Source organism: Astyanax mexicanus, chromosome 9 (assembly GCF_023375975.1).
Source record: "Astyanax mexicanus isolate ESR-SI-001 chromosome 9, AstMex3_surface, whole genome shotgun sequence".
Classification (NCBI taxonomy): Eukaryota; Metazoa; Chordata; class Actinopteri; order Characiformes; family Acestrorhamphidae; genus Astyanax; species Astyanax mexicanus.
This window is the reverse complement of record NC_064416.1, coordinates 45309725-45333146: the sequence shown is the minus strand read 5'-3', so window position 1 is coordinate 45333146 and position 23422 is coordinate 45309725. Positions and strand designations below refer to the sequence as shown.

The following is a 23422-nucleotide window of genomic DNA, read 5'->3' as shown; positions in this document are numbered from 1 at the left end:
TCAGGGTTAAGGATCAGGGTAAATGGTCAGGGTTGAGGATCTGGGTGATTGATCAGGGTGGATGGTCAGGGTTGAGGATCAGGGTGAATGTTCAGAATTAAGGATCAGCGTGAATTGTCAGGCTTGAGGATCAGGGTGAATGGTCAGGGTTGAGGATCAGGGTGAATGGTCAGGGTTAAGGATCAGGGTTGAGGATCAGGGTGAATGGTTAGGGTTGAGGATCAGGGTTGAGGATCAGGGTGGATGGTCAAGGCTGAGGATCAGGGTGGATGGTCAGGGTTGAGGATCAGGGTGAATGGTCAGGCTTGAGGATCAGGGTGAATGGTCAGGGTTAAGGATCAGGGTTGAGGATCAGGGTGAATGGTTAGGGTTTCGGATCAGGGTTTCGGATCAGGGTGGATGGTCAAGGCTGAGGATCAGGGTTGAGGATCAGGGTGGATGGTCAGGGTGGATGGTCAGGGTTGAGGATCAGGGTGAATGGTCAGGCTTGAGGATCAGGGTGAATGGTCAGGGTTGAGGATCAGGGTGAATGGTCAGGGTTAAGGATCAGGATAAATGGTCAGGATTGAGGATCTGGGTGATTGATCAGGGTGGATGGTCAGGGTTGAGGATCAGGGTGAATGTTCAGAATTAAGGATCGGCGTGAATTGTCAGGGTTGAGGATCAGGGTGAATGGTCAGGCTTGAGGATCAGGGTAAATGGTCAGGGTTGAGAATAAGGGTAAATGGTCAGGATTGAGGATCAGGGTAAATGGTCAGGGTTGAGGATCAGGGTGATTGATCAGGGTGGATGGTCAGGGTTAAGGATCGGGGTGAATGGTCAGGGTTAAGGATCGGGGTGAATGGTCAGGCTTGAGGATCAGGGTGAATGGTCAGGGTTAGAGGATCAGGGTAAATGGTCAGGGTTAGAGGATCAGGGTAAATGGTCAGGGTTGAGGATCAGGGTAAATGGTCAGGGTGGATGGTCAGGGTTAGAGGATCAGGGTGAATGATCAGGGTTAAGGATCGGGGTGAATGGTCAGGCTTGAGGATCAGGGTGAATGGTCAGGGTTGAGAATAAGGGTAAATGGTCAGGGTTGAGGATCAGGGTGAATGGTCAGGGTTAGAGGATCAGGGTGAATGGTCAGGGTTGAGAATAAGGGTAAATGGTCAGGGTTGAGGATCAGGGTTGAGGATCAGGGTGAATGGTCAGAATTAAGGATCAGGGTGAATGGTCAGGGTGGATGGTTAGGGTTGAGGATCAGGGTGAATGGTCAGGGTTGAAGGTCAAGGTGAACGGACATGTTGAAGTCAGGGTGAATGATGAGAGTAAATAGTGAAGCTGAAGCTTAGGGTGAATGATCAGAATTGAAGGTCAAAATGAACAGTCAAGATTGAAGGTCGGAATGTATGGTCATGCTGAAGTCTGGGTTGAAGGTGAATATTCAGATTAATGGTCAGGGTTGAAGATCAGTGTAAGTGCTTTTTGTTGGAAGTGAGGATGATTAGTCGAGTTGAAGGTCAGGGTAAAGGTTCAGGGTGTTTGGAGGGGCAGTGAGAGACTGTTACACTGGTAAACACTTGCGGCTCCAGCTTTTCAGCTACAGCTAAAAAAATGACGCTAGATCTGATGACTATATTACAATTTAATGTTGGTCGAGGTGTGGAAATAACACTATGTTTTAAAGACAGTAAGTAGCATTGTAGCCACGTCACACTGGCTTCACTGTCTGCCTGTAAAATATTGATTGATATTTAAAAGTTCTACTGATGGTTTCTTTAAATCTATTTGTTTAATCTTCTGTTTCTGCTCCGGTGATGAGCGGTGGAGTAATTTTCAGTGGTTGTAGTTGTCCTCTGATTTGTGAATTTACAACAATGCTATCGCTCATGATTTTGATTATGTTAACAATTATACATTTCCAATATCACATAAACAACCACAGAATGATCTGGCAGCCCTCAGGATCTAATGTTCCTCTCGCAGCAACTGGTTCTGTGGGAGACAAAAAACAACATTAAATATTTACATAAACTGATCAATAAAAAAATAGGCTTAGATATAAATAGTATTGTAAACATTTTATAGAGTAGAAAACTGGTAGTGTGCCACCTGGTGGCCACTGTAAAAAAATACTTTGACTCTCATTTAGGGATGTCCCAATCACTTTTTGTGCTCAAGAGTCATTGTTAGTTTATAATGAAACAAATGTATCAAAACATATTTTTTATCACAACATAAACATATACTAAATAGCCATTTCCATTTAAATATATATATATCTTTTCTTAAATAAACAAAATTTCTATAAATTCAAAAATAAAATAACTCTAAGAAGTGTATTAGCAGTGGTGTGGCTAATTGTACTGTCCGGAGCCGTTCAGTTGGAAATAAAGATGGGATCAGGGGCATCCCTACTCTCATTCCTTATTATTTACTCATTAATATGTAGTTTATAAGCTGATTATAAAGGGTTATGAATGTGTCTAAATATTAACCACGTTTGTAACAGTATTTGTGTGTAAGAGTGTTGTGTACCCCTTGACAGCATGTTTTCTTGTCTGAGGAGTTCTGCATGTCGTTGTCCTCGTCTCTCTTTTCCTCCTTGTCATCTTTCCCGTCCTTCTCCTCGTCCTCGTCCCCCGAGCACTTCCTGGACAGCTTGGACGACTTCTAGGAAAAAACACAAACACTGAAATGCTGCTGCAAAACACACACACAGACACACACACACGACCTTCCTGCGCCAACACAAACTATGCACTTCTTATCAGACATGTAAAAATGTTCTTTGGCCTGCAGATAAAACTCCTCAAAAAACGGAAGTGGTTAGGTCTATGTGTGAGTGTGTGTGTTGTGTGTTTAGGCATGTGTGTGTGTGTGTGTGTGTGTTAGAGCTGTGTGCTGCAGCCCGGCCACAGGAGGTGAAAGCACTGCAGGGGGAATTCCCCTCTCTACTGCTATTCCTGTGTTATGTGTGGTGGACCAAATCCATCCACAGCTTCAGTCTCCACCCCCTTCCTCAGACATAGCTCCACCCCTACAGTCACGTCTGCAAGATATATGAACGTTAGTCCCTGTTGCTAGGTAACAGCCGTTGCTAAGCGAATGCTGAGCAGAGTGTGTGTGGAATCTGGGGAATGAAATACTCACTGCAGCTTCAAACACACACACGCACTTTAATATGGCAGCACACACACACACACACACACACACTGAGTGCAACCGAGTGACCTTCAGCACATATATACATCTAAATTTCACAAACAGAAAAACAATCCAGGAGTGAGGAAGACTACAGTGTATTGGTTCAGTTTTTAGGGAAGTATTAAGAAAGTGTAGAGTATCAGTACACAGCACAGTATTAGGGTTAAGTATTAAGGAAGTGTAGAGTATCAGGGTTAGGTATTAGAGAAGTGTATACAGTATAAGGGTTAAGTATTAAGGAAGTGTAGAGTATCAGGGTTAGGTATTAGAGAAGTGTACACAGTATTGGGGTTAAGTATTAAGGAACTGTAGAGTATCAGGGTACACAGTATTAGGGTTAAGTATTAAGGAACTGTATAGTATCAGGGTTAGGTATTAGAGAAGTGTACACAGTATTAGAGTTAAGTATTAAGTAAGGGTAGAGTATCAGGGTTAGGTATTAGAAAGGTGTACACAGTATTAGGGTTAAGTATTAAGTAAGGGTAGAGTATCAGGGTTAGGTATTAGAGACGTGTACACAGTATTAGGGTTAAGTATTAAGAAAGTGTAGAGTATCAGGGTTAAGTATTAGAGAAGTGTACACAGTATTAGGGTTAAGTATTAAGGAAGTGTAGAGTATCAGGGTTAGGTATTAGAGAAGTGTATACAGTATTAGGGTTAAGTATTAAGTAAGGGTAGAGTATCAGGGTTAGGTATTAGAAAGGTGTACACAGTATTAGGGTTAAGTATTAAGTAAGGGTAGAGTATCAGGGTTAGGTATTAGAGACGTGTACACAGTATTAGGGTTAAGTATTAAGAAAGTGTAGAGTATCAGGGTTAAGTATTAGAGAAGTGTACACAGTATTAGGGTTAAGTATTAAGGAAGTGTAGAGTATCAGGGTTATGTATTAGAGAAGTGTACACAGCACAGTATTAGGGTTAAGTATTAAGGAAGTGTAGAGTATCAGGGTTAGGTATTAGAGAAGTGTACACAGTATTAGGGTTAAGTATTAAGGAAGTGTAGAGTATCAGGGTTATGTATTAGAGAAGTGTACACAGTATTAGGGTTAAGTATTAAGGAAGTCTAGAGTATCAGGGTTAGATATTAGAGAAGTGTACACAGTATTAGAGTTAAGTATTAAGGAAGTGTAGAGTATCAGGGTTAGGTATTAGAGAAGTGTATACAGTATTAGGGTTAAGTATTAAGGATGTGTAGAGTATCAGGGTTACGTATTAGAGAAGTGTACACAGTATTAGGGTTAAGTATTAAGGAAGTGTAGAGTATCAGGGTTAGGTATTAGAGAAGTGTACACAGTATTAGGGTTAAGTATTAAGGAAGTGTAGAGTATCAGGGTTAGGTATTAGAGAAGTGTATACAGTATAAGGGTTAAGTATTAAGGAAGTGTAGAGTATCAGGGTTAGGTATTAGAGAAGTGTACACAGCACAGTATTAGGGTTAAGTATTAAGGAAGTGTAGAGTATCAGGGTTAGGTATTAGAGAAGTTTACACAGTATTAGGGTTAAGTATTAAGGAAGTGTAGAGTATCAGGGTTAGGTATTAGAAAAGTGTACACAGTATTAGGGTTAAGTATTAAGGAAGTGTAGAGTATCGGGGTTATGTATTAGAGAAGTGTACACAGTATTAGGGTTAAGTATTAAGGAAGTGTAGAGTATCAGGTTTACGTATTAGAGAAGTGTACACAGTATTAGGGTTAAGTATTAAGGAAGTGTAGAGTATCAGGGTTATGTATTAGAGAAGTGTACACAGTATTAGGGTTAAGTATTAAGGAAGTCTAGAGTATCAGGGTTAGATATTAGAGAAGTGTACACAGTATTAGGGTTAAGTATTAAGGAAGTGTAGAGTATCAGGGTTAGGTATTAGAGAAGTGTACACAGTATTGGGGTTAAGTATTAAGGAAGTGTAGAGTATCAGGGTTAGGTTTTAGAGAAGTCTACACACTATTAGGGTTAAGTATTAAGGAAGTGTAGAGTATCAGGGTTAGGTATTAGAGAAGTGTATACAGTATTAGGGTTAAGTATTAAGGAAGTGTAGAGTATCAGGGTTAGGTATTAGAGAAGTGTATACAGCATTAGGGTTAAGTATTAAGGAAGTGTAGAGTATCAGGGTTAGGTATTAGAAAAGTGTATACAGTATTAGGGTTAAGTATTAAGGAAGTGTAGAGTATCAAGGTTAGGTATTAGAGAAGTGTACACAGTATTGGGGTTAAGTATTAAGGAAGTGTAGAGTATCAGGGTTAGGTATTAGAAAAGTGTACACATTATTAGGGTTAAGTATTAAGGAAGTGTAGAGTATCAGGGTTAGGTATTAGAGAAGTGTACACAGTATTGGGGTTAAGTATTAAGGAAGTGTAGAGTATCAGGGTTAGGTTTTAGAGAAGTTTACACACTATTAGGGTTAAGTATTAAGGAACTGTAGAGTATCAGGGTTAGGTTTTAGAGAAGTTTACACACTATTAGGGTTAAGTATTAAGGAAGTGTAGAGTATCAGGGTTAGGTATTAGAAAAGTGTATACAGTATTAGGGTTAAGTATTAAGGAAGTGTAGAGTATCAAGGTTAGGTATTAGAGAAGTGTACACAGTATTAGGGTTAAGTATTAAGGAAGTGTAGAGTATCAGGGTTAGGTATTAGAAAAGTGTACACAGTATTAGGGTTAAGTATTAAGGAAGTGTAGAGTATCAGGGTTAGGTATTAGAGAAGTGTACACAGTATTGGGGTTAAGTATTAAGGAAGTGTAGAGTATCAGGGTTAGGTATTAGAGAAGTTTACACAGTATTAGGGTTAAGTATTAAGGAAGTGTAGAGTATCAGGGTTAGGTATTAGAAAAGTGTACACAGTATTAGGGTTAAGTATTAAGGAAGTGTAGAGTATCGGGGTTATGTATTAGAGAAGTGTACACAGTATTAGGGTTAAGTATTAAGGAAGTGTAGAGTATCAGGTTTACGTATTAGAGAAGTGTACACAGTATTAGGGTTAAGTATTAAGGAAGTGTAGAGTATCAGGGTTATGTATTAGAGAAGTGTACACAGTATTAGGGTTAAGTATTAAGGAAGTCTAGAGTATCAGGGTTAGATATTAGAGAAGTGTACACAGTATTAGGGTTAAGTATTAAGGAAGTGTAGAGTATCAGGGTTAGGTATTAGAGAAGTGTACACAGTATTGGGGTTAAGTATTAAGGAAGTGTAGAGTATCAGGGTTAGGTTTTAGAGAAGTCTACACACTATTAGGGTTAAGTATTAAGGAAGTGTAGAGTATCAGGGTTAGGTATTAGAGAAGTGTATACAGTATTAGGGTTAAGTATTAAGGAAGTGTAGAGTATCAGGGTTAGGTATTAGAGAAGTGTATACAGCATTAGGGTTAAGTATTAAGGAAGTGTAGAGTATCAGGGTTAGGTATTAGAAAAGTGTATACAGTATTAGGGTTAAGTATTAAGGAAGTGTAGAGTATCAAGGTTAGGTATTAGAGAAGTGTACACAGTATTGGGGTTAAGTATTAAGGAAGTGTAGAGTATCAGGGTTAGGTATTAGAAAAGTGTACACATTATTAGGGTTAAGTATTAAGGAAGTGTAGAGTATCAGGGTTAGGTATTAGAGAAGTGTACACAGTATTGGGGTTAAGTATTAAGGAAGTGTAGAGTATCAGGGTTAGGTTTTAGAGAAGTTTACACACTATTAGGGTTAAGTATTAAGGAACTGTAGAGTATCAGGGTTAGGTTTTAGAGAAGTTTACACACTATTAGGGTTAAGTATTAAGGAAGTGTAGAGTATCAGGGTTAGGTATTAGAAAAGTGTATACAGTATTAGGGTTAAGTATTAAGGAAGTGTAGAGTATCAAGGTTAGGTATTAGAGAAGTGTACACAGTATTAGGGTTAAGTATTAAGGAAGTGTAGAGTATCAGGGTTAGGTATTAGAAAAGTGTACACAGTATTAGGGTTAAGTATTAAGGAAGTGTAGAGTATCAGGGTTAGGTATTAGAGAAGTGTACACAGTATTGGGGTTAAGTATTAAGGAAGTGTAGAGTATCAGGGTTAGGTATTAGAGAAGTTTACACAGTATTAGGGTTAAGTATTAAGGAAGTGTAGAGTATCAGGGTTAGGTATTAGAAAAGTGTATACAGTATTAGGGTTAAGTATTAAGGAAGTGTAGAGTATCAGGGTTAGGTATTAGAGAAGTGTACACAGCACAGTATTAGAGTTAAGTATTAAGGAAGTGTAGAGTATCAGGGTTAGGTATTAGAAAAGTGTATACAGTATTAGGGTTAAGTATTAAGGAAGTGTAGAGTATCAGGGTTAGGTATTAGAGAAGTGTACACAGCACAGTATTAGAGTTAAGTATTAAGGAAGTGTAGAGTATCAGGGTTAGGTATTAGAGAAGTGTACACAGTATTGGGGTTAAGTATTAAGGAAGTGTAGAGTATCAGGGTTAGGTATTAGAGAAGTTTACACAGTATTAGGGTTAAGTATTAAGGAAGTGTAGAGTATCAGGGTTATGTATTAGAAAAGTGTACACAGTATTAGGGTTAAGTATTAAGTAAGGGTAGAGTATCAGGGTTAGGTATTAGAGACGTGTACACATTATTAGGGTTAAGTATTAAGAAAGTGTAGAGTATCAGGGTTAAGTATTAGAGAAGTGTACACAGTATTAGGGTTAAGTATTAAGGAAGTGTAGAGTATCAGGGTTAGGTATTAGAGAAGTGTACACAGTATTAGAGTTAAGTATTAAGAAAGTGTAGAGTATCAGGGTTAGGTATTAGAGAAGTGTACACAGTATTAGAGTTAAGTATTAAGTAAGGGTAGAGTATCAGGGTTAGGTATTAGAAAGGTGTACACAGTATTAGGGTTAAGTATTAAGTAAGGGTAGAGTATCAGGGTTAGGTATTAGAGACGTGTACACAGTATTAGGGTTAAGTATTAAGAAAGTGTAGAGTACCAGGGTTAAGTATTAGAGAAGTGTACACAGTATTAGGGTTAAGTATTAAGGAAGTGTAGAGTATCAGGGTTAGGTATTAGAGAAGTGTACACAGTATTAGAGTTAAGTATTAAGAAAGTGTAGAGTATCAGGGTTAGGTATTAGAGAAGTGTACACAGTATTAGAGTTAAGTATTAAGTAAGGGTAGAGTATCAGGGTTAGGTATTAGAGAAGTGTACACAGTATTAAGGTTAAGTATTAAGGAAGTGTAGAGTATCAGGGTTAGGTATTAGAGAAGTGTATACAGTATTAGGGTTAAGTATTAAGGAAGTGTAGAGTATCAGGGTTAGGTATTAGAGAAGTGTACACAGCACAGTATTAGGGTTAAGTATTAAGGAAGTGTAGAGTATCAGGGTTAGGTATTAGAGAAGTGTACACAGTATTAGGGTTAAGTATTAAGGAAGTGTAGAGTATCAGGGTTACGTATTAGAGAAGTGTACACAGTATTAGGGTTAAGTATTAAGGAAGTGTAGAGTATCAGGGTTATGTATTAGAGAAGTGTACACAGTATTAGGGTTAAGTATTAAGGAAGTCTAGAGTATCAGGGTTAGATATTAGAGAAGTGTACACAGTATTAGAGTTAAGTATTAAGGAAGTGTAGAGTATCAGGGTTAGGTATTAGAGAAGTGTATACAGTATTAGGGTTAAGTATTAAGGATGTGTAGAGTATCAGGGTTAGGTATTAGAGAAGTGTACACAGTATTGGGGTTAAGTATTAAGGAAGTGTAGAGTATCAGGGTTAGGTATTAGAGAAGTGTACACAGTATTGGGGTTAAGTATTAAGGAAGTGTAGAGTATCAGGGTTAGGTTTTAGAGAAGTGTATACAGTATAAGGGTTAAGTATTAAGGAAGTGTAGAGTATCAGGGTTAGGTATTAGAGAAGTGTACACAGCACAGTATTAGGGTTAAGTATTAAGGAAGTGTAGAGTATCAGGGTTAGGTATTAGAGAAGTGTACACAGTATTGGGGTTAAGTATTAAGGAACTGTATAGTATCAGGGTTAGGTATTAGAGAAGTTTACACAGTATTAGGGTTAAGTATTAAGGAAGTGTAGAGTATCAGGGTTAGGTATTAGAAAAGTGTACACAGTATTAGGGTTAAGTATTAAGGAAGTGTAGAGTATCAGGGTTATGTATTAGAGAAGTGTACACAGTATTAGGGTTAAGTATTAAGGAAGTGTAGAGTATCAGGTTTACGTATTAGAGAAGTGTACACAGTATTAGGGTTAAGTATTAAGGAAGTGTAGAGTATCAGGGTTATGTATTAGAGAAGTGTACACAGTATTAGGGTTAAGTATTAAGGAAGTCTAGAGTATCAGGGTTAGATATTAGAGAAGTGTACACAGTATTAGGGTTAAGTATTAAGGAAGTGTAGAGTATCAGGGTTAGGTATTAGAGAAGTGTACACAGTATTGGGGTTAAGTATTAAGGAAGTGTAGAGTATCAGGGTTAGGTTTTAGAGAAGTTTACACAGTATTAGGGTTAAGTATTAAGGAAGTGTAGAGTATCAGGGTTAGGTATTAGAGAAGTGTATACAGTATTAGGGTTAAGTATTAAGGAAGTGTAGAGTATCAGGGTTAGGTATTAGAGAAGTGTACACAGCACAGTATTAGGGTTAAGTAGTAAGGAAGTGTAGAGTATCAGGGTTAGGTATTAGAGAAGTGTACACAGTATTGGGGTTAAGTATTAAGGAAGTGTATAGTATCAGGGTTAGGTATTAGAGAAGTTTACACAGTATTAGGGTTAAGTATTAAGGAAGTGTAGAGTATCAGGGTTAGGTATTAGAGAAGTGTACACAGCACAGTATTAGGGTTAAGTAGTAAGGAAGTGTAGAGTATCAGAGTTAGGTATTAGAGAAGTGTACACAGTATTGGGTTTAAGTATTAAGGAAGTGTATAGTATCAGGGTTAGGTATTAGATAAGTGTACACAGTATTAGGGTTAAGTATTAAGGAAGTGTAGAGTATCAGGGTTAGGTATTAGAGAAGTGTACACAGTATTAGGGTTAAGTATTAAGTAAGGGTAGAGTATCAGGGTTAGGTATTAGAGAAGTGTACACAGTATTAGGGTTAAGTATTAAGGAAGTGTAGAGTATCAGGGTTAGGTGTTAGAGAAGTGTACACAGTATTAGAGTTAAGTATTAAGGAAGTGTAGAGTATCAAGGTTAGGTATTAGAGAAATGTACACAGTATTAGGGTTAAGTATTAAGGAAGTGTAGAGTATCAGGGTTAGGTATTAGAGAAGTGTACACAGTATTAAGTTTAAGTATTATGGAAGTGTAGAGTATCAGGGTTAAGTATTAGAGAAGTGTACACAGTATTAGGGTTAAGTATTAAGGAAGTGTAGAGTATCAGGGTTAGGTATTAAAGAAGTGTACACAGTATTGGGGTTAAGTATTAAGGAAGTGTATAGTATCAGGGTTAGGTGTTAGAGAAGTGTACACAGTATTAGGGTTTAGTATTAGGAAAGTGTACAATGTCAGGGTTTAGAACTTAGGAAGTGTGCAATATTAAAACTAAGTTAAGTAAAGTTAATTAGGGAAATGTACTAAAGCAGTGTAGAGTTTTAGAGTTGAGTAATAAAAAAGTGTACAGTATTGGTTTCAGTATAAGGGAAGTGTACAGTATTGGGTTCAGTATAATGGAAGTGTTCAGTATTGGGTTCAGTATAAGGGAAGTGTACAGTATTGGGTTCAGTATAAGGGAAGTGTACAGTATTGAGTTCAGTATAAGGGAAGTGTACAGTATTGTGTTCAGTATAAAGGAAGTGTACAGTATTGGGTTCAGTATAAGGAAAGTGTACAGTATTGGGTTCAGTATAAGGGAAGTGTATAGTGTTGTGTTCAGTATGAGGCAGGTGTACAGTATTTGGTTCAGTATAAGGGAAGTGTACAGTACTGGGTTCAGTATGAGGAAATGTACAGTATTGGGTTCACTATGAGGGAAGTGTACAGTATTGGGTTCAGTATAAGGGAAGTGTACAGTATTGGGTTCAGTATAAGGGAAGTGTACAGTATTGGGTTCAGTATAAGGGAAGTGTATAGTGTTGTGTTCAGTATAAGGGAAGTGTACAGCGTTGTGTTCAGTGTAAGGGAAGTGTACAGTATTGGGTTCAGTATAAGCGAAGTGTACAGTATTGGATTCAGTATAACAAAGTGTTCAGTATTGGGTTCAGTATAAGGGAAGTGTACAGTATTGGGTTCAGTATGGGGGAAGTGTACAGTATTGGGTTCAGTATAATGGAAGTGTTCGGTATTGTGTTCAGTATAAGGGAAGTGTACAGTATTGGGTTCAGTATAAGGGAAGTGTACAGTATTGGGTTCAGTATAAGGGAAGTGTACAGTATTGGGTTCAGTATAAGGGAAGTGTACAGTATTGGGTTCAGTATAAGGGAAGTGTACAGTATTGGAAGTATATACAGTGAGTCCAAGAAGTATTTGATCCCTTGCTGATTTTCTTTGTTTGCCCACTAATAAAGACACTATCCTTCTGCACTTTTAATGGTAGATATATTCTAACATGGAGAGACAGAATATCAAGACAAAAATCCAGAATATAATTTTAAAGAATATATTTTAATTAATTTGTATTTCAATGAGGAAAATAAGTATTTGATCCCTCTTGCCAAACACACTCAATATTTAGTGGCAAAGCCTTTGTTTGCAAGCACAGCGGTGAGACGTTTGTTGTAGTTAACCACAAGTTTAGCACACACACCAGGGGGAATTTTGGCCCACTCTTCTTTGCAGATCCTCTCTAAATCATGAAGGGTGGTGGGCTGTCGCTTGGCAACTCTGACCTTCAGCTCCCTCCATAGATGTTCGATCGGATTGAGGTCTGGCGACTGGCTGGGCCACTCCATGACCTTAATGTGATTTTTCTTGAGCCAATCCTTTGCTGTATGTTTAGGGTCGTTATCATGTTGGAAGACCCAACCACGGCCCATTTTCAGATCCCTGGCAGAGGGGAGGAGGTTGTCCCTCAGGATTGTGCGGTACATGGCTCCATCCATCTTCCCAGTGATGCGGTAAAGTAGCCCTGTACCCTTGGCAGAGAAACACCCCCAAAACATTATGCTTCCACCTCCATGCTTGACGGTGGGCACAGTGTTCTTGGGGTCATAGGCAGCATTTTTCTTCCTCCACACATGGCGGGTGGAGTTCAATTTTGGTCTCGTCTGACCACAAAACCTTCTCCCAATAACTTGGTTCATCTTTCAAATGATCATTGGCATACTTGAGGCGCGCCTCCACATGTGCTCTCTTCAGCAGGGGTACCTTTCGGGCACTGCAGGATGTGAATCCATTGTTGCGCAAAGTGTTGCCAATTGTTTCCTTGCAAACTGTGGTCCCAGCTGCCTTCAGGTCATTTGCTAACTCCTGCCGAGTGGTTGCAGGACGATTTCTGACCGTTCTCAGCATCATTGCCACCCCACGAGGCGAAATCTTCTTTGGAGCACCGGGCCGAGGTCTGTTGATTGTCATGTTATACTCTTTAAACTTTCTGATAATTGCACCAATAGTTGTTACTTTCACATCCAACACCTTACTAATCTTTTTGTAGCCCATTCCAGCTTTGTGAAGGTCAACAATTCTGACTCTGAGGTCCTGTGACAGCTCTTTGGTTTTACCCATGTTGGAGACTTGAAATCTGTGTGATCTGTCTGATTCTGTGGACAGGTGTTTTTCACACAAGTGATTAGTGAGAACAGGTGGCTTCAGGTCAGGTAACAAGTTGATTGGGAGTGTCTAACTGGTCTGTAAAAGCCAGAACTGCTAATGAATACTAAGGGATCAAATACTTATTTCACTCCATGAAATACAAATCAATTAATATATATTCCTTAGATTTATTTTCTGGATTTTCTTTTTAATATTCTGTCTCTCCATGTAAGAATACATCTACCATTAAAAGTATAGAATGATCATGTCTTTATTAGTGGGCCAACGAAGAAAATCAGCAAGGGATCAAATACTTCTTGGACTCACTGTAATTTCAGGGTTCAGTTTGGGACTTGTTTTTGGGTTCTAAAGTGTTGAAGAAGAAATCATATTGTTTACTTAATATTTATCCAATGTGTCCTCTTGTGAACTTATTGGGAGTTTTGCCATTACTATAATAACAGGGTATCTTTATAGGTCTTTTTAAGACCTTTTCCGGTCAGATTTAAAACTTTTTAAGACAAATGAAGGCCTTATTTTCTGATAAAAGAATTTAAGACTTTTTAAGGATCACCTTGAGCAATTAGGATAAAGTTTTCCTTTTAAATCTTTCCTGCTATAGTTATAGTTTCCCAGCAGCCACTCTTTAGTCAAACAAAAGTCTTTGTTGATGTTTATTATTCTGACTGGACTGTCTCCAACAATCACTAATACCCGTCAAAAATACGCCTAAATCTAAAATAAATAATTGGCCCAGATTAGAACAGTGTTTATTTGTGTGTACCTTTGAGGACACAGTCTTTTTCCGTTTGGATCCGACTTTTTCCCCCTTCATTTTTCCATCCTCTTCCTCTCCAATGGAGTCACCCTCCTCTGCTCCACTGCTGCCTTCCGCCGGGTCAGCGTCACCCCCCTCGCCCTCCGACCAGCCCTGCTGCTGCATGCTCTAAACACACACACACACACACACACACCGCAATTAGCTACTTGTGTACAAAACAGCTGTCCAATATACAATAATATCTCATTCAGATACTCATTTATTCAAATGTCATCAATTTATAGAGTAATTAAATGGTGGTAAAACTGCTCATTAATATAAAGCACTGCATTATTAGTGTCTGTGTGTTTCTGGAGACGTTTAATGTCTGTTTCAGTTCTTACTCTGACAATGTCCTTCAGGCTGACCTTTCAGAGAGAGTCTGATATAAACTCACCAAAACACTCACTTCATCACTTCACACACCAGCTAGCTCTTACATTAACCATTCATTACCCAGAAAGCTTCAGAAGGCTGACTAAGAAACAGAAACTCACAAAAACAGAGCATAAACACACCTGGTATCCAGTGAATTTGACGCCTGGGTTATTCTCGATCTCCCACAGACCCTCATTGAAGCCTTTCCTTTTGTTTGATTTTCCGAACTTGTCTTTGTACTCCTTGTAGGGCAGCAGGTCTTTAGGGCCGAGGAATGCACTGAATAAGAAATTTTAAGCTTGATTATAAACACAACACTCACAAACTTTCACGTACACACACACACTCGTAGTGAACTTACGTCTCATGGGTGCCAAAGAAGAAGATGGGGTATTTGTTTGCCGGCGGCTTTACTGCGCCCTCTGGAAGCTCGTCAATCTGCAGCCAATCAGAACAGAGAAAAGATCATTACTGTTGGGCAGATAATTCCTGTGGTAAATCAGTATTTAATTTTAGAAAGTTATAGACAAAACAGTGTTAAAATTCTCAAACAAAAAGTCAGATCTTTAAAACACACTAATTCTTATCATTGTGATGGGTGTATATGGTAAAGAAAATACTAATAACCACAATAACCTTTCAAATTGCATAGTTTTAAATAACAAAGTATTACTACTACAGTGTTAATAGTACAGCTTTAAAACTCACTAGTCCAACAGCTTTGGAACTGCAGCAATAGTAATGTAAAGTATTAATAGTAGAACCAGTGTTAGTACTACCTTGTTTTTACAGCACTAAAACTACATGGTTTTAAGAAGCATGGCAGTAGATGTAGTGTAGTATATTAAATAAAAAGACTGATTAATGTATGCCAAATTATGATGTTTTCTTTATAAAGCAAGACAAACATACATTTAGGCTGTTTTATTTGTGCATTATTTAAAAAGTGCAAAATTCTGAGTTTAGTTTTTAGCCAAATGCTCTATTTTGTTCGGTTTTAGCCAAATACTTTCCTTTCTCTGCATCCCTGTTTTAGAATGTGTACAGTACAAATACCATGACAGTACCATAGCAAATATATTTTTTAATATCCACATGAACAGAAATTATTAATCAAAATATCTAATCCTGGGTTAATAGTAAAGGTTGTCACCATAGTTACAGTGTAAATAGTACAGTACAACAAAAAAAAACAAAAGCCTCTGTCCTCAAAGAGACAAGCTGGTGAAAAGGATTAACATTTGAGTCCCTGCTTTCTATGTTTCTACTTGGTTTACAAGACTGACGTCTGAAAAGTCTGTCTTTTACAAGCTGCTAGCTGGGAAATAGGACACATTCCTGGTGCTCGGTAGGCTCTACAAGATGCTACCTAATGACTCTACAAATGATGGCCTAGTGAATAGAATTGACATTTAGAGCCACCGTCCTCTACACATTACTAGCTGGTGTGAAGGACAGGCCTGTCAAGTTTCTGGCTGTTGAATTGGATTTGAAACCATTGTCCTCTACAAGTTGTTTTTTCTGGTCATACCAGCAAAACCATCTTTTTAACACAACTTCTCTATAAGCATCAACTCTCTCTCTCTCTCACTGACAAAGGTTGCTAGGAACCTGGGTGTTATGGTTGATGACCAGCTCTCCTTCACGCACCATGTGGCCTCAGTTGTTCGATCCTGCCGCTTCACGCTTTATAACATCAGGAAAATTAGACCGTTTCTGACGCAACAGGCCAACCAACTCCTGGTACAAGCAGTCGTCATCTCACGCCTCGACTACTGCAATGCCCTGCTAACTGGCCTCCCGGCCTGCGTAGTAAAACCACTCCAGATGATCCAGAATGCAGCAGCACGTCTGGTCTTCAACCAACCAAAACGGGCACATGTCACCCCGCTGCTCATTGAGCTCCACTGGCTACCAGTTGATGCTCGCATCGAATTCAAAACTCTTACAATCGCCTACAAGGTGATGACAGAACAGCTCCTTCCTACCTGCACTGCACCTCCCGGCCGCTGCGCTCCTCCAATGAACGTCGCCTCGCTTTGCCAAACACTCACACAAAGCAATCCAGACTGTTCTCATACAGAGTTCCCCAATGGTGGAACAAACTACCTTCCACTACCAGATCAGGAGAATCTCTCACTATCTTTAATAAACTCCTGAAGACAGAGCTCTTCAAAGAGCACTTACTCTCCTAACACCTCTAACACACTAACTACTTCAACCCCCATTTCCTTCTTCCCCTCCTTCACTTCTCTATCCCTTTATTTCCCTTTGACCTCCTTTAAGCCCTATCTAAAAATGGGTTATCTTAATTCCTATTACTTTTGTACTTCATTATTGTAAGTCGCCTTGGACAAAAGCGTCTGCCAAATGTAATGTAATGTAATGTAATGTAAAGTTGCTAGTTGATGCACAAGACATAATCCAGGAGCTTCAAGTTTCTTACAAGGATGGGCATAGGAGCAAGTTTGATATTGGGGGGACATGGTAATATAAACCAAAGCCCACCCTACAGTGTCTTAGAACAACATTTGTGGAATTATTTTAATCACAAATAATTCCTTTTTTCTGTTATTAGGTACATCCAAGTAGGGGTGGGAAATATTATATCGTATACAATATATCATGACACAGAAATATCATGATATTAAAAATCCATATTGTGATAATAGGGATGGTTTGTCTTAAAAGTAGTCTGTTATTTACTGTGAAGCTTTAAGTGTATTTATTGTATAATTGTTTTAGTTTATAGTTTTTGTTTGCAGTTTGCAATATTTTTGCTGCATTATATTATTTTATGCTATATTATTTATTTTGCCACATTATGAATATACTATTATACTTTATTCTATATTCCTGAAGTTAATTAATTATTTTTCTGTTTTCTTATATTGCCAAGTATATCAGTATCGCAAAAATACCCTGAAATATTGTGATATTATTTTAGAGCCATATCGCCCACCCCTACATCCAAGTAAATGTTACTTTACAACCTAAACATGTTACTCCACATTACATTTACTGTTGTTAGAAAAAATTGTGTGAAATGTCTGAAATATATACATATGACAAAAACTGATAAGTTATTACCTTATATTTAAAATAATATAACAGGTTTGGTTCATATTATTATTATTATTAATTATTATTAATAATAATATTAGTGTTGTTTTGTAATGTCAATTCTGTTGTGTATTTACATTTTCTCCACTCTTTTTAAAAACAAAAAATTAGTAGCATTGGGTCCTGCGCTTTTAAGTTTTTCTACTGAGAGCACTTCTTATGATGGTGTCCTTTTATGAAAAGGAATGTAACTTTATGTTTGATAGAGATTTTTGGCAGAAGTTAGACATGAGAAAAAAAACATTTGGATTTTCCTGGAATCCCTCTGTTTACTCAGGACATGCGGTCTTACTGTGAACTACAAATGAACAGAAGTCAACCCTGTTCTTACATATTCTACTGCATATTAACACTGTTCTGTATATTCTACAGCTTCATCTGCTTTAAAGGCACATTATAAAGTAAGTGGTGGCATGATGTGTCTAATATACTGCTGATATACATAATTACTGATTTATGATCCATAGGGTGCTAAGAGATGATTTGTTTATTAGCTGATCAGTTGGATCTGGTGGAAAATACACAATTTTAGCATATTGTACTAAATTCTGGCTATCCACAACATCCAGCTTCTAGCTAACTTTTTAGCTAAATGAATTTCGATCATTATAGCTGACAGTAAGTCCTGCAATCCTAAATTAATAAACACAATTTGAAAATGAAATAGTGATTAGATGAACAAAACCAGCAAGCTGATTGGCTGTTTCTACTGAGAGGCGGAACTTAATTCCTGAACCGGCTTTGTGATTGGCTTTAAGAGATTGCCCATTTACACAGCGGTCAGTTGCCTGTCCCCACATTAATAGCACAGCTGAGCTGGGCGAAACCATATCATTTGTGGGGGGGGGACAAATCCACCTGTTTCTAATATTGGGTGGGACATTTCTTCACACTTCATCCCCCCTGGTTCCTACGCCAATGCTTACAAGTTTTTACAGGTTGCTAGCTAGTGATAAATACAGACTCCATAAGTCTTGGTCCTCTACAAGCTGCTACCTAGTGAATAGAACTAACATTTAGAGCCTCTGTCCTCACTCATTACAAGCTGGTACACAGGACCGACTCTAGGAGCCTTGGGTCCTTTACAAGTTGTTAGCTGGTGAATTGGGGCTACTTCATGAGCCTCAAGACCTTAACATGTTCCCAGCTGCTGTAAAAGACAAACTCTTTTGGCCTCTTTCCTTTAGGTTGGTAGCTGGTGCATAGGACAAACTCCAGACAGCCTCTGTCCTCCACAAGTTGCTAGTTGTTGAATGGGATTGACATTTGGAACCACCATCCTCTACACATTGCTAGAAGGTGAACAAGACAGACCCCAGGAGACTCAAGTCCTTTACTAGTTGCTAGCAAACTGGGGCCTCGTTCCTTTACAGGATGCTAACTGGTGAATAGGACAGACTTTTACAGCTTTTGTCATCTAAACGCTGATAGCTGGTGTACAGGATAGACCTTTGGTCCCTCAGTCCTCAACAAGTTGCTAGCTGCTGTATAAGACAAACTCCTGGGGCTTCTTTCATTTACAGGATGCTACTGGGTGAGAATCCTGGTACATATACCCTCTGCATGCTGCTAGCTGGAACATATGACAGAACCCTAAAGCCTCTGTCCTCTACAGTTGCTAGCTCATGTTTAGGACAACTCTCTGGAGCCTCAGTCCTCTATAAGATGCTGGCCATGGAACAGGACTGACCGTTGCAGCCTCTGTCTTCTACATGTTTCTATTTGGTGCACAGGACAGATTGCCATCTGCTGTATAAGACAAAATCCTAGGTCCTTTACATGTTTATATATTGCTAGCTGGTGAATAGGACATACTCCTGGTATATATGTTCTCTGCATGCTTTTAGCTGATACATATGACAGACCCGTGGAGCCTCAGTCCTCTGCAGCTGAGACATAACTATTACAGTAGCCTCTGTCTATTACACATTGATAACTGGTGTACAGGACAAGTCTCACACCCTAAGTATCTGTGCTCTACAGTTGCTATCTGGTGAAAAGGACTGCTCTCTGGAGCCTCTGGTTCTTTACAGGTTGATAGTTGTTGTAATGGACATAACTATTACAGTAGGCTCTGTCCTTTACACATTGCTGGCTGGGGCACAGGACAGACTCTTAAGGCTCTGTCCTCCAAAAGCTGCTATCTTGTTTGTCCATGTTGATACAGAGTAGCCATAACCATAACACTAGAATTCTAATATTTTAGATATGCTGCACAATTACCCCTCTACAATAGCAAGGATATGATCATTCTAAAGAAGTATCTACTGTTTTAAAACAAATTCAGACCCTACATGTGTCAATATATATTCTGTTGCTTTTTTAAGCGAAAGACTTTATTGAAAATTTAGTCACATACAATAAAAATACAAATTACAAATACATAATTATACACCTCAATAAGACTAACATTTTACAGTAATAACAGTAATCACCTGCAAGCACAATATTATAAAATAAAAGTCTAAATAATACATTTATTTGCTAAAATTCTAGAAAGAGTTTTTTTTTCTTGTGCATCCAAGGTTCTTCTCATTTTTAGTTCTTTTGAAATTAGTTTAAAGACACAGTCACTGCATACGAATTGTTGATTAATTATCATCTTACAATGTGTTTTCCACAATTTATTTTAACAATACATAATATCAACAAAGTTATGTTTTGGGAATTTAAGAGGTCAACATAAAAAAATGCAGAAATCTGCAGATTTAAAATTAATTGGAGTGTCTAGTTTAATGTTTTTTTGTATTAAATTTAAGCCAAACTTCTGTTCTGTGCCAAAAGTTAATCCTTATTACACACTGGGCATTGGATATTGTGCTGTTTTCACAAAGCAGCTCCACTTAGCAACAGCTCTCACTGGTAGTCTTCTTAAAGATATCAGCCAGCTTGTTTTTCTAATTCTAACTGATTTTACTATAAATATATTTCATAACAATATCACATTCTTCTATGCTCAAAACCTTATATTCAATTTTACTATGATATATATTTAAAAGGTGACAAAATTATTGTACGTTCATTACTCTGTAGGTAGAAGTATAGATACTAGGGTTTTAAATACTTCTGCAGAAGTTGAAGTATCAACTTAAGCTTTTTATTCTTTAAGTAAATGCCATTAAGAACAAAAGCTTAGGCCACATCACAGAGCCCTATAGTGCACTACCAACCCCCCCCCCCACCCCCCCCACCCCCATACACATTTTTCTAAAAGCTATAATGTCTATAATGTTATAATAAAATGTTAATGTTAATAAATTAGGGATGCAATAGGCTCCCTTCTGTTTCAGCTACATATATGCTGATTGTAAATTAATGTATTTTAGTAGAATATAGTAAATATATTAAAGAAGCTTAGTTTGTCTGTGACATGTGCTGGTATGATGGATCACAGTATAAACCAATAGGGAGTCAGAATGGTATATGTTTATACTTCTCTACATCCAATCACAATCAGATTCACTCTATCTGGATGGAGAGATTTATCTGGATAGGGGTTTTATTGAAGGATGAGAAGCCGGAATGAAAACAAGCTGAAATGAAACAGAAGTAATGAGGTTGTTTTTAAAATGTAAGGAGTAGAAAGTTCAGATAATTGTGTGAAAATGTAAGAAGTAGAAGTAAAAAGTTGTCTGAAAAAGAATTACTCCAGTAAAGTACAGACAAGTAAGGTAATAAAGTACTTGTAGTTATTGACACCTCTGTATATTTTATTACAGCTAATTTTAGATTTTTTTTATTTGGATCTGATACACGGTTTATTTTTATTGCGTATTTTTTTACATAATAAGGATATACTTTTTTTAAATATAGAAATAATAAATAAACGTTGCATTGTCTCGACATGTCCCGTCCTTCGACATCTATCGCACACCCCTGCTTTAATTGGCTGGCTATTCACACTCGCAAGCGTTAGACCAATCCGGTGCGAGGTGGCGGGGCACTGCTATCCAATCCAAGGCGGGTTAAGGCGGGATTTGCCTGAAAGCGGGTCTGAAGGGAAAAATACGCTTTCTACGTAGTTAGCTAACAGTGCTTAGACACAGCAGCACTGCTGTCAGCAGCCCACCCGTTTTCGACGGGCAACATCTCTCTGTCTCACTGTCTGTAAATAAGAGCATTAAAATAGAACCTAGCAATCAGATGTTTTCATATTAATATTATTACACAAAAGGAACAAATCACGAGATATTTAATGAGTGTAAAAAGCACCAGCCTCAGCCTGAGTGTGCTAACAGTGATGCTAACCAGGTATTTTTACATTTAGTCTAATATTGCACATTAAAAATGTGAGGCTAATAATGTGATAATAAAACTCACATGTTATTCACTGTGGCTGAGTGTAAACTACCTGTGGCAAATTGGTGTAAAAACGGAGGCAGGAAGAGGGGCGTTTCTGCTTTTAGCTAAGCTAACAGCAAACGAGCTAATCATCCAAGGGTTAAACACAAAACAGCGCTGTAGCGGGAAGAAGCCAGAAGCGCTTAAAAAGGCGTAAAAACCCTTTATAAAGAGGCTTAAGGGGGTAAAAAGAAGAGCGATAATCCCTCAAAACACGCGTGTAACACACACACACACCTGAGAGGGAGAACGCCATAACCCGCCACACAGAAACACACACACACACATTTACACAAATAACGCTATAAAACATCTACTCGATACAGGAGAGAAATGGAGGAGAATCCTCCAGAATCAGATATTAATAAATAATCCCGGCCGCCTCTGAGCGCAGCTGGCCCGCAGAGCGCGGCTCAGAGCCCCGCGCTGAGCTCAGACACCGACCCCGCCTCCCCAGTGCCTCAGTCCGGCTGCAGCCTGTACTCACCCTCGCTGGCCAGTGCGGGTATCCCTTCATTTTGGCGAAAACCAGATCTCCTGCCTTGTACTCCCGGGGCCGAGGACGAGCCATAGCGAGCGCGCGCTGCACCGCGGATAACCGGGCTTAATCACGGGATTCACACACTGACAGCACCGCTGGAGAAGCGCTGGACCATCAATGTTTTGATTAGCAACACCGCAGTTAATCAGGAAATAAATAATTAAATAAAACCCAAACACACAGAGAGAGAGAGAGAGAGAGAGAGAGAGAGAGAGAGAGAGAGAGAGAGAGAGAGAGAGAGAGAGAGAGAGAGAATGACGGAGAGAGAGAGATACAGATATAGAGAGATATACGAGAGGTGAGAGAGATACAGATAGAGAGAGAGATACAGAGAAAGAAAGGGAGATAGGAAGAGAGATACAGAGAGAGAAAGAAAGAGAGATACAGATAGAGAGAGGGAGAGAAATATTAAAAGAGAGAGATACAGAGAAAGAAAATGATAGAGAAATACAGACAGAGATACAGAAAGAGACAGAGAAAGAAAATAAGAGAGACAGAGATGAAGAGACAGAAAGAGGGAGAGAGAGAGATAGGGAGAAATACAGATACAGAGAGAGAGGGAAAAAGAGAGAGATACAGACAGAGAGAGGGACACAAAAAGAGAGAGAGACAGAGATACAGAGAAAGACAGAAAGGGAGAGAGAAACAATGAGAAAGCAACACTAAACAAAACTGTTGAATTTACATGAAAAAAGTATGTACATTGGTTGCACATAATTAAGTTGTGTTTTCAAAAAATAATATAATCATGCTGAACAACTATATATATTTTTTTGGTTCACCGAACATGACTTATATTATTGTAAAGCTATTCTTTTATGTACACTATAGTCAAATGCAATTGGTTAAACCAGCATGACTTTCATAAAATAGCGATATTAGATCCTTACAATTGTAGTGAATTATTTCATACAAAAATAACGCAGTTAAAATTACTCATTAATGCAATATATTAAATTATGCATTATACCAATGTGTCTTTCATGTGAAACACACACTGTGGTAAAATGACCTAACCTCCATAAATGATTTCTTACTGTTATAGAAGAGCTTTCACATAGTTCATGCATAATATGTTATATTTGTAAGCTGATTCATTATTTAGCCCTTTCAAACCTGAATTATTTCCAAGTGACGATAAGAATGTTTTTTTCTGTTATCCACACAAAACAAGAATCAGTGAAGTGATCTAATATACAAGTCCATTGCATTGGAAGCCTGGGCTTAACTTTCATAACTGATATTAACCTTTCTGCTTCTCAAACCATGACTAAACCATAAAATTAACTAATTTAATAAAGTGTTTTAAATTCAATAAAATAAATAAAAATAAGCCCTTGCTTTTCCTAGAGTGCTGCCTTGCAGTACTACAGCTGCTATTTTTCCAGTGCAGTTGTCAAGCTACTGTT

The 23422-nt window shown here is 38.2% G+C and overlaps 1 protein-coding gene and 2 long non-coding RNA genes across 4 annotated transcripts; 2 read left to right on the top strand and 1 right to left on the bottom strand.

Annotated features, from left to right (window-relative positions):
• Positions 1-809: 809 nt before the first annotated feature.
• Positions 810-1173, top strand: LOC125804560 (uncharacterized). The gene is made up of 2 exons (XR_007440669.1): positions 810-876; positions 1074-1173. It is a non-coding gene; the product is annotated as an uncharacterized LOC125804560 (long non-coding RNA).
• hdgfl3 (HDGF like 3) lies at positions 1158-22371 on the bottom strand. 2 transcript variants are annotated; one of them, XM_049483461.1, is made up of 6 exons: positions 21960-22371; positions 14370-14446; positions 14149-14287; positions 13595-13756; positions 2518-2652; positions 1158-1974 (listed from the first exon to the last, which is right to left on the bottom strand). In XM_049483461.1, exons 1-6 carry the CDS (start codon positions 22041-22043, stop codon positions 1948-1950), a joined length of 624 nt encoding a protein of 207 aa, XP_049339418.1. In that variant the 5' UTR covers positions 22044-22371; the 3' UTR covers positions 1158-1947. The 2 variants fall into 2 exon arrangements, with proteins under 2 accessions (XP_049339418.1, XP_049339419.1); XM_049483462.1 differs by having other exon boundaries at positions 2518-2649.
• On the top strand, positions 3511-9615 carry LOC125804561 (uncharacterized). The gene is made up of 5 exons (XR_007440670.1): positions 3511-3558; positions 4657-4731; positions 8006-8058; positions 8512-8831; positions 9477-9615. It is a non-coding gene; the product is annotated as an uncharacterized LOC125804561 (long non-coding RNA).
• Positions 22372-23422: the final 1051 nt, after the last annotated feature.

Excerpts from the sequence above, each read along its gene's own strand:
- hdgfl3 (XM_049483461.1), bottom strand. The coding sequence starts at position 22,043 with ATGGCTCGTCCTCGGCCCCGGGAGTACAAGGCAGGAGATCTGGTTTTC. Across the intron at positions 13,757-14,148 it reads TCAAATTCACTGGATACCAG|AGCATGCAGCAGCAGGGCTG; the intron begins GTGTGTTTATGC and ends GTGTGTGTTTAG. Across the intron at positions 2,653-13,594 it reads AAAAGACTGTGTCCTCAAAG|AAGTCGTCCAAGCTGTCCAG; the intron begins GTACACACAAAT and ends GTTTTTTCCTAG.